Here is an 11,671-nt window from a genome sequence, read left to right as displayed (position 1 = left end):
AAAAAAGTATGGCTAATAAAAAAACAAATACCAAAATATTTTTGAAACAAAAAAATAAAAACTATAATGAAAAATTTATTAATTCTAAATTTAGATTCAAATAGTTAAAAGAATAAAAAAGTTCAAAAATAAAAAGGAAAATTAAGAAAAAAAATTTCTTTTCAAGATTATTATTAATTTTAAATTTTTTTCGAATATACACACATAGTATGTATGTATGTACATACATATGTTTGAAAATTATTATATTTTTTTTTTTAAATTTTGATTTTGGGCTTAAAATTTAAATTTCAGTAACAAAAGTTAAAAAATTCAAAATTTGTATCATAATGTACAAAAAAATCAAGGTTTTAGTTTTCTCCAAGTTTTAATTTTTTTTGGTTTAAAAAATATCGTCTTTTAGAAAAATACATTATCAAAATAGTTTTGAAACATAAATTTGAAAAGGTAATAAAAACAATAGTTTTAAAAATATTTTGAAAATATTAAAAAAAAGTTTGACACATTTTATCATTTTTGATATTTATTATTGTATTTTTTTGAATTGTAATAAATATAAATTAATGTAAATATTTTTGAAACAAACATTTAAAAAAGTTATAAAAAAAAATGTTCTAAAAATATTTTGAAAAAAGTTTGAAATTATTAAATTTTTTTTTTCATTTTTGAAATTTTTTATTATATACATATATTTTTTTTTAATTTAATAATTATAAATTAATGTAAATATTTTTGAAACAAACATTTAATAAAGTAATAAGGAAAAATTGTTTCAAAATATTTTAAAATTTTGAAAATATTAAAAAAAAATTTCACATTTTTGAAATTTTCTATTATATATTTTTTTTTAATTATTCTACTTTTTTCTTTTAAATTTTTTTAATTTTTAATTTTCTTCAATTTAGCAATTTTTTTCCAATTTTGATTTTTTTTTTCCAATTTTGATTTTTTTTTTTCCAATTTTGATTAATTTTTTTAATTTTGGCATATTTTTTTCCAATTCTTCGTTCAGGTGGCATTTTTTCTAAAAAAAATAATTCCAAAAAGTTGTAGCCATAATTTGATTATGTTCGGACGTGTCGATATGGAGCTTATAGAAGAGCTTTAAAACCAATAAGAAAGGAAACATATCTACATTACTGCTAAAAAAGTAGTTCTCTTCTAATTTAAAAATAATACCAAGCCTTACGTTCAATACAAATGTTAAAAAATTTCGTTTTCCACCACAAATTAAAATTTAAGTTCGCACATTCATAAGTAAAATTGTTTATTTTAAACGTAAATACTTTTGTTTTTGCTTTCTATTAACTTCTAATATTAAATTTTAATTTTTTATATATTGCAACAAAAACACAAACTACGAAAGACACCAAAAACTAAATGCGCGCGTCAAGTGTTGTGACATATTTTAAACGTTCTTATAAGCAATAAAGCCAATAACTAAATATTTCAACAATTCGCAAATGTGAAAGACACCAAGAGACCAAAAAATATGCATAAATGTTAATAAAATTCTAATTTTGTTTTTAAAAAACAACTTTTTCGCAAACTAATTTCGTTGCTAAAATATCTTTGAGGCGTAAGAATTGATAAAATATCGTGAAATATTATTTTAAGTATTCTAGACACACACACACATACGTAAACACCTGTAAATAAATCATTATTGAACATATACGGTAAATAAAATTACAACAACTAACATGTAAGCAGTAAATAAAATGATTAACAACGAATAAGTTTCGCCGTCAAACAATGATTTAACTTTTTCCTGCTCAAACGCTTGACAATACACACATGCGAGCAATTTGCTAACAACAACAAACACTATATATACTATATACACCATTCTATCAAAATACAGTTAGCATTAAGTTACACACAGGCTTAGTTGCTGGCGCATGTAGCACTTGTAATATGTATATATATATGTAAGTACATGCACAGTAACTAAATCACTTTATATATATATGTGTATAGATAAAAATTCTTTTCTTTTATTGTTTACTTCTTTTAGACGCTATTTGTAATCAAAAACTTAGTAACCTTTATATTATATATAACTGTATGTAATAGTTGTAGGCATAGCTACTCTACACACTGTGTTTATATTAAATGGAATTTTTTACCACACTTTTTTGCGCCCAAACAATTTCAAATATACATATTATTGTTAATTTTACTTTATTTGAATTTATATTAAATAGAAATTTAATTTTAAGCGCTGACATGGAAATTGTATTAGCCAAGTAATAATGAAATATATATACAAATTAATAAAAAAAAATTATTATATATTTTACATACACACACAAAGCATTTTCGGACACTATTTTTGTTTAACTGAAAGCGCCAGAAAAAGCGTCACAGTTCACAAACTTTTGTGCTCACAAAAGAAATATAAAACACACAAGTAATTAAAACTAACAAAAAACAAAAACAACATAACTGTTATACGTAACTAATTGGTTTATTTAAATAATTAGTTGTATTACAAGCAAAAACTGTTATTATAAATATTACTCTGCTTTGTACAATTGCTTTAAATCACATTTTTGTAGTTGTTGTTTATTTCTACTATTTTTCGTTTTGTATTTTGTTTAATTTAAGAACTTTTTCTTTATTTTAATTCACAATAGGTACCTTTGTTAGCTTCTATAGTATTTTAATTCTGCTAATTAATCACTACCTCTACATACATACATATATAACAACAATTTATACAGTTATAAATATAGTAGCAAATATTTTTCACTATCTTTTACTATTTTTCTTTTATTACAAATGTAAATACCTTCAATATCAAAGGCACAACACTGTTACAAAGTTTTTACTATTGCGCCAATTAATAAAAACTATATAATTTAACATAATTATCAACACAATTAATGAGTTCACGCCTCACTCTAACGGCACTACATGGCACTTTGTTATTAAAATAATTATAATATGGTGTGCAGCCCTACTAAGCCACTTTCTAATAAACTTAATGAGTTTAAACACGTTTATTGGCGACTTAATTGAGTCAATTAGCTAATTGTTTGCATTAATACTTTTAATAGTGGAAATAAACACTAACTGACTCAATTGAAGTAACTTTCTGAAGCGCCTATTATAGCTGAATTCAATATATACAATTCTCTTCTAAAATTTTTTTACTGGAATGCTTTTGTGAGTAACTCAATTTAAGCAGTTTGTTGCCAAAATAATCCTTTCATTTTGTACAACTTCCTTGAACAACTAAATACTTTCACCACAGTCTGCTATACACCACACTATTTCTCTCTTTTTCTATCTCTGCCTCTTTGCCAATGCTCTCTCTTTCCCTCTCTCTCTTTCCCTCTCTCTCTCTTTCCCCTCTCTCTCTTTCCCTCTCTCTCTCTCTTTCCCTCTCTCTCTCTCTTTCCCTCTCTCTCTCTCTTTCCCTCTCTCTCTCTCTTTCCCCCCCTCTCTCTCTCCTTTTCCCTCTGTCGCTCACTATTTTCCTCTCTTTCTTCCTATTTCCCTCTCTCTCTTTTTTCCCCTCTCTCTTTCTATTTCCCCCTCTCTCTTTCTATTTCCCCCTCTCTCTTTCTATTTCCCCCTCTCTCTTTCTATTTCCCCCACTCTCGCTCACTATTTCCCTCTCTTTCTCCCTATTTTCCTCACTCTTTCAATTTCCCTACCTCTCTCTCACTCTCTATTTCCTTCCACCTCCTTTCTCTCTTTCCCTCTCTTATTCACTTTCTCCGATACCCATTTTTCTCTCTTTATCCCACTGACTACTTTCTTCCTTTCACATTCACATATTAATACTTCAATACAGCTTCAAGCATGTGGTACTTCTGCAAATCTAAAATATTGCCAATCATGCGTCTTTTAAATATAGGCAGCGTGCGCTCTGTCAAAATATCCAGTTCATCGACCAACTCTGCGGCGTTTTGACTTTTTGTAGACATTGTTTTGTTGTGGTTGTTCTTCTGCCGCTGCCGCGTTACTTCACTTTGTCGTGCTCCGTTCCCGTCATCACTTGCTGCATCTGTGTCTGAACTGTCCGATGCGGACGATGACGACGACGATGAGGAGAGTTCTTGTATGGCCTCGGAGACTTTATCCAAATCTGGCAATTCACTCGCATTCGACACGAAGAATGGCACTGCAAACGCGGACATGCAATAACCATAGACGCCGAATTGTCTTAATTGTTGGCGGAATATTGTTTCGGGATATAGGACAGCAGGGTCCAATTCGTAGTCGCGTATGAACTGTGCCAATGTGTCGTAATAGATTTGCATGAATTCATTGAAATGCGCATCGCGTAGCGGTTTCTCTGTGCAAGCGTAAAGATAGTGTACCAGATCCAAGATTGGCGGTGAGTAGCGCGAAATTTGAAAGTCAATCAGTTTGGCCTTGATGGCGGTGTTGCGTTGTTTGTTGTTGGACTGCAATAATATGGTGTTGAATAAGATTTGAATGTTTTATAGGTAAATATTGAATTTATTTTTTTCTCTTTAGTTTGGGAAACATTTTGAAAGGCAGTGGATTGTACAAATATACCTAAACACTGGCCAGGTACTGTGCCTGCCTTTCTTATATAGAGCCTGCTTCTCCTGAAGTCACCGCGTGACTTTCAAATAACATAACATCACGGCGCGACAGTCACCCAAGCACTGGCCAGGCACGGTGTCTGCCTTGCTTATATAGCGCCAACTGGCTGCCTGCTTCCCGCGAATTTACCGTCTGACTTTCTAATAACACAACATCACGGCGCGACAGTCACCTAAGCACTGGCCAGGCACGGTGCCTACTTCGCTTATATAGCGCCAACTGGCTGCCAGCTTCCCGCGAATTTACCGCCTGGCTTTCAAATAACACAACATCACGGCGCACAGTCACCTAAGCACTGGCCAGGCACGGTGCCTACTTTGCTTATATAGCGCCAACTGGCTGCCAGCTTCCCGCGAATTTACCGCCTGACTTTCAAATAACACAACATCACGGCGCGACAGTCACCTAAGCACTGGCCAGGCACGGTGCCTACTTTGCTTATATAGCGCCAACTGGCTGCCAGCTTCCCGCGAATTTACCGCCTGGCTTTCAAATAACACAACATCACGGCGCGACAGTCACCTAAGCACTGGCCAGGCACGGTGTCTGCCTTGCTTATATAGCGCCAACTGGCTGCCAGCTTCCCGCGAATTTACCGCCTGACTTTCAAATAACACAACATCACGGCGCGACAGTCACCTAAGCACTGGCCAGGCACGGTGTCTGCCTTGCTTATATAGCGCCAACTGGCTGCCAGCTTCCCGCGAATTTACCGCCTGGCTTGCCAAATAAGGCCAACTCATCACGGCGCGACAGTCACCTAAGCACACGGCCAGGCACGGTGCCTGCCTTGCTTATATAGCGCCAACTGGCTGCCAGCTTCCCGCGAATTTACCGCCTGGCTTTCAAATAACATAACATCACGGCGCGACAGTCACCTAAGCACTGGCCAGGCACGGTGCCTGCTTTGCTTATATAGCGCCAACTGGCTGCCAGCTTCCCGCGAATTTACCGCCTGGCTTTCAAATAACACAACATCACGGCGCGACAGTCACCTAAGCACTGGCCAGGCACGGTGCCTACTTTGCTTATATAGCGCCAACTGGCTGCCAGCTTCCCGCGAATTTACCGCCTGACTTTCAAATAACACAACATCACGGCGCGACAGTCACCTAAGCACTGGCCAGGCACGGTGCCTACTTCGCTTATATAGCGCCAACTGGCTGCCAGCTTCCCGCGAATTTACCGCCTGGCTTTCAAATAACATAACATCACGGCGCGACAGTCACCTAAGCACTGGCCAGGCACGGTGCCTACTTTGCTTATATAGCGCCAACTGGCTGCCAGCTTCCCGCGAATTTACCGCCTGGCTTTCAAATAACATAACATCACGGCGCGACAGTCACCCAAGCACTGGCCAGGCACGGTGTCTGCCTTGCTTATATAGCGCCAACTGGCTGCCTGCTTCCCGCGAATTTACCGCCTGGCTTTCAAATAACACATCATCACGGCGCGACAGTCACCTAAGCACTGGCCAGGCACGGTGTCTGCCTTGCTTATATAGCGCCAACTGGCTGCCAGCTTCCCGCGAATTTACCGCCTGACTTTCAAATAACACAACATCACGGCGCGACAGTCACCTAAGCACTGGCCAGGCACGGTGCCTGCTTTGCTTATATAGAGCCACTTTATGCGCGTTTCCCAAACTCTTACTTGGCACATAAAAACAAACTTACATCGAATTTGTAGAGTATGTTGTTATTCCAGAAATCGCCGTGACATATAACCGAGTAGGGCGCATACGCCGCGCCATCGACTGCATCCAAGCAAATGCCTTGAAAATTATCCTCAATCTTATGTAGCGCCTGCAGCACCTCACGCATCTCTGGCGTATCTTCACCGCTCAACTTCAAGTCTGCCTCGAGCAAATGACGCGTGCGCCGCACATATTTCTTGCCAAACTCCACTGACACTTCCTCCATGTCCGGCGTAAAGAGGTTGTCATCCATTTGTGCGACCAACGCGGCAAAGTGCGCCGGCTGCCGCGCTTGCAGCACAAACGACATAGCATGCAACTGCGCGAGCGCACGAAAGGCGCACACCACCAAATCATAGGTGGGTAGATTGGTGCGTGAGTTGATTGCAAAATCTGCAGCGGTTAAATCCTCAAAAATTATAAACTCAGTGTCGTCTTTCAACGAAGCATATAACATTTGTGGCGCGGCACTAAACTGCGCGCGCGTTACTCCTGCCGCGTGTGGCACGTGCAGCGCGTTAAACTCACTAAACACATTTGCGTACATAAACACTTCACGTGTGTACATATCCTTGACGCGCATATGTGTGCGGCGCGCTGGGCTTGTAGGCGCGATCTTCAATATCGTATGGAACGCCGCTGACTTCGTTGGCGCGCTTGTAGGCGTTAAACGTACTTTCAGCACGGAGCCATAGGAATTTTCACCAGGTCCGCCTATGGGCTGCACAGACAATTCGAAATCGTCGATGGCATTGCGATTGGCTAACTCACGGTAAGCGTCCAAAACTTGTGGTGAAAGTGAGTCACTTTGCTGTTCCAGTGACGCGGCGTCGGCGGGCACACTTTTTACCGCAATATTTTGCTTTGGTCTGCTCTCCAACATGGTTGAAGTGTTTACAAATAAATTACGAAAACAAATAACGCAACACAAACACAAACTTGTAATTTCACGCGCACTCTTTCACTACGCGCTTATGTAAGTTAAGTTAGTTTTGAATTTTTGTTTTGATATTGGCCGCGCCCTCATACGCTTATTGCTCTTCCGCGTCGTCTGTGTCCAATTGACCGACTGATTCCACCAACTAGCCGTCCGCAAGCTTTTATAGTAGTGAGTGAGCACTTGTGGGCGCGCGCTCTACGTTCTACAGCGATTCAAGTGTACGCCGGCTATTTGCTCCGTTGCTCTCTGCTCTCTGTCATAACGGTGACATTCACGTGCTTTTGGCGGCGGAAATCGTTTTTACTGTGCAAATATCACTGTTGTTATAGTTGTTGTTGGCGCCTCCCCCGTTGTTTGGGGTAGCTGACGGTTGCACTCGGCTGAGTGCTTTTAAGCCGCTTCGGTTTTTTGCTGCTGCGCGGTATTGCACTCGGTTAAATAGCAAAATCAAAAACTTTTTTCTAACTAACGATCACTACAGCAAGTCAATGAACCCGAACGCCAAATGTAAAATGCAACAACAAAAGCAAAACTAGTGAGCTTTTACTTAGATAATTAGCGATTGTTTATAATTCGTTCGCTATTTTCTGCATTCATACACCGATATGTCTATATTATAGCACCTATAGGTTCAAGGCTGTTCAAGTGAGCGCAGATAAGTCAATTGTTTGAGTGGTAAGTTTTGAAGGTTCATTAACCTGCTTGATTAGTAAGCTATTAGGTAAGTCGTTATTGTTGTCGTTAATATAATGCAGTTCTTGAAACTATAAATATCTTAATTATTGAACTATTTTATTAAATCTCTCCATCACATTTGACGGGATTATCGCTATAATAAGCTCATAATCGCTATTAAGCTCATAAGTGGAAACAAACCTCACTTTTGTAATCCCAAAATTCAAACAAGAATTAAAATCACATATACTTGTTAATATACTTTTCAGTGGTCGGTGAGGCAGCAATGAGCGAATGAGCAAGCTTTGCGTGATTCAAACTTACTAAACAAATCAGCGCTTTGGGAGATTTTTAAATTTGAAAAAATTGTTGAAACCTAACCTTAAAATTTGGCTAAGTTATACAGCGTTTACATTACTTAAGACTTAAAATTTTTCCATTATAGCCGATGGTATTGATTTGATGATACTGTCGTCTAAACTTTCACGTGATTATAGGGCGTTCAAAGTAAAATGTAAGACCTAAAGAAGTGTTTTTTCCTCTTCAGGGAAAGCAAAATACCAAAACTTGAAGCGAATTTATTTTTGGCATATAAAATACTTTTATTAACTCTAACGGAAGTAATTGGAAATTTTTAGGACCCCCATTCGTCAGATAACGACATTTCGCTGTATTCTGAAGTTTTTGACTAAAAAATGGGAAGAATGTCACGCAAGCCACCAATGAAATTTGTGAAGATTACGGAGACGATGCTGTATCAGTTCGTGTAACACAACAATGGTTCGCTCGCTTCCGTTTTGGAAATTTCGATGTGAAAGATGTACCTCGCTCGGGTCGACCTATCGTTGAAAGAGTAGGGAACTTAACATTCATCATCAAACGGTTTTGAACCATTTAAAAAAGGCTGGCTACAAAAAGAAGCTCGACGTTTGGGTACCACATTAATTGTCTGTGAAAAATTTAATGGGCCGAATTAACATCAGCGATTCTTTGCTGAAACAAGATGATATCGAACCATTTCTGAAGGGAATGGTAACAGGAGACGAAAAATGGATCAAAAACGACAATAAAGTGCGAAAAAGATAGTCCATGCGTGGTGAAGCTCAATAAATGGTCGCAAAACTAGGATTGACGCCTCGAATGGTTATGTGAAGTGTTTGGTGGGATTGGAAAGGAATCATCCATGATGAGCTGCTCCAGCCTGGTCGAAGGATTGATTTTACATTTTAATGTCAACAACTGTTGGTATTGAAGCAAGCAATCGAAAAAAACGGCCAGAACTTATCAACAGAAAAGGCTTCGTCTTCCATCAGGACAACGCTAGACCACACACATCTTTGAGGACTTGGCAAAAACTGGGAGAATTTGGCTGGGAAGTTTTGATGCATCCACCATATAGCCCTGACCTTGCACCATAAGACTACTCGTACCATTTGTTTCGGTCAATGCAGAACTCCGTTAATGGAGTAAAGTTGGTTTCAAAAGTAGTCTGTTAAAATTACTTGTCACGGTTTTCGTCGAGAAACCAGAAAAGTTTTACACTGTCTCTAACGGAAAATGGCAAAAAGTAGTCGACCAAGACGGTACATATTTGGTTCATTAAAGTCCATTATAAATATAAGAAAATAAGTTGAAGTTTGATTAGAAATACGAAAAGAGTTTTCCGACAACCCTATATTTTTATAGAAAAGGAAAAAAAATAAAAAAAGACTTACAAATAAATTTTCAGAAAATTTTTCATCGCTTAGCGGGCAACATACGATTTTAGTTGCTCTTAAGAGACTTATAGACTACTATTAACACCACAATTAGTTGTCAAATTCTATCGGAGGCTTGTCAGAACAACTGTCAAAGATCTTAGAAGGCTGTAAAGCACCTGCTAAGACCAATGATATTTCTTCCCATTATATTAGTTAGTTATGCAGCAAAGGAGAGGCGCATAATAAATTTTATTAAAACTACCACATATACATACATATGTATATACATATGTGCAGACAAAGGCCTCGTAAAATTTATTAACAATTTTAATGCGGAATTGAGCAATTTGCCAATGCAATAAATATTACTTACAAAAGCTTACACTACAAACAGACACTATAAGTTTTTGCCGGTGCAGGTGCAAACTTGTTTCATTGCTGTGCGGACAGAAAGAATCCCCCAATAGATAAACACATATGTAGATATTTACAAATTTATCTATGTATTTATGTGTGTGTGCGTGTTCTCACGGCTACTAAATAATGCATCCATAGTGAATTCGCGGTCAATGTTCTGGCTGAAGGCCGTTTCTAACGCCAAACCGAGCGGTCAACGCACACACCGCTGAATAGCATGCATTATGCACATAACTGTCTGTTTGCATACACACATATGTATGTACATAGGTATGTACATATTTATGTATGCACGCTGTTAATTAGTCAGCCAATAGTTGTGAAGTGCATGCGGTGCAAAAGCTTTTTTAGACACATTCTTACCTACATACGTACATACATATATACATATGCATACATATGCATGTATGTATGTATGTATGTAAATAGCATGCACTTGGAAAAGCTTGCTGTGGAGGTAAGGCAAAAGAACAAGGGAAGTTGGTGGTCGGCCGGTGTTTGCCCACACCACTGTCACGGCAACTACAGTCACGATTGTGTTTACCATTTGTATCCGGATATGACTGCATTTAATGCCGCTGATATATGATATATTTATTTACATCTAAGTATTTTGGTATTTATACAATTTTTTATATTTAAATATGTACTTATATGCAAACAGACATATTTAAAGGCATACCTATGCAAGTAAAGTCAATTCAGAATATGCAGATATTGAAAGCAGCAGAAGCAGAAAAAATTAAAAGTTCAAAAATTATGAGCTTCTGACAAAAAATCGATTTTTGCCTAATTTTTTGTAAGTAATATCTTTTGATTGAACAATTTTCCAAATGTTCGGAAATTTCTAGTACCACGGCTGAACAGATTTCCGATCAACATACCCAAGATATTTCACAGCTCTATTTTTCGGCCTTGTGGGACTTTCGTCAATTCGAAAAGCATGGTTTTGAGAAAACCACCGCTGAGTGCCACGCTCCACAAAACAGCTGCTAACTTGCGTAATTTAACAGATTTCAACTCGAAATTTTGAGAGTGTAGTTTTGTACCTATCTCAATATGCAAAAACAAAAAAGAAATAAAACCAATTTTTTTCAGTCTGACAAGGTAGAAACCCCCTTTAAACAACAAAGAGAGTGTGAGTATCTCCGAGGTAGAAAATTGTGTCGATACATCCAACTGCAGTTCAGAGGATTTTCTGTGATATTTGGTAGTCGAAAAAGTCTTTTCGTACTTCTAATCAAACTTTAACTTAATTTTTTTATATTCATACTAATACATAAATAAATAAAGAAATATGTAACATTTTCAAAAAATACAAAAATACTTTTTCGACTATCCAATATATGGATCAAACATTTTCCGCAATCGGAGAATTCATATCTTGCTGAGCGATCTCAATTTCCTTTAAATAGGAGTTTATCATCAAAAATGCAGCCTACATTTTATTCAACTCCCCTCCAACCCCCCCTATCGAAACGCGAACCAAGTGCACTGTGCGACCAAGGCAACACCAAATATGTTGTAGGTAGTTTTAGCCACAGTGCAAGTTCACCGACACACCGGAGCGCTCAACAACAAACTCAACAAAATGCCAACTCGGCCATTTTAATTATGCAATGCAATTCAGTTGAAGTGTTTTCCACGCTAAACAGC

General features: G+C 37.3%; 1 protein-coding gene across 1 annotated transcript; it reads right to left on the bottom strand.

Moving 5' to 3' along the window:
• Nucleotides 1-3,596: 3,596 nt before the first annotated feature.
• Nucleotides 3,597-7,324, bottom strand: LOC120779001. The gene is made up of 2 exons (XM_040111104.1): nt 6,264-7,324; nt 3,597-4,421 (listed from the first exon to the last, which is right to left on the bottom strand). The coding sequence occupies exons 1-2, from the start codon at nt 7,164-7,166 to the stop codon at nt 3,789-3,791; spliced, it is 1,536 nt and encodes a 511-aa protein (XP_039967038.1). The 5' UTR covers nt 7,167-7,324; the 3' UTR covers nt 3,597-3,788.
• Between the last annotated feature and the right edge of the window lie 4,347 nt (nt 7,325-11,671).

This window comes from Bactrocera tryoni, chromosome 5 (assembly GCF_016617805.1).
Source record: "Bactrocera tryoni isolate S06 chromosome 5, CSIRO_BtryS06_freeze2, whole genome shotgun sequence".
NCBI classification, from domain to species: domain Eukaryota; kingdom Metazoa; phylum Arthropoda; class Insecta; order Diptera; family Tephritidae; genus Bactrocera; species Bactrocera tryoni.
This window is presented reverse-complemented; position numbering and strand designations above follow the sequence as displayed.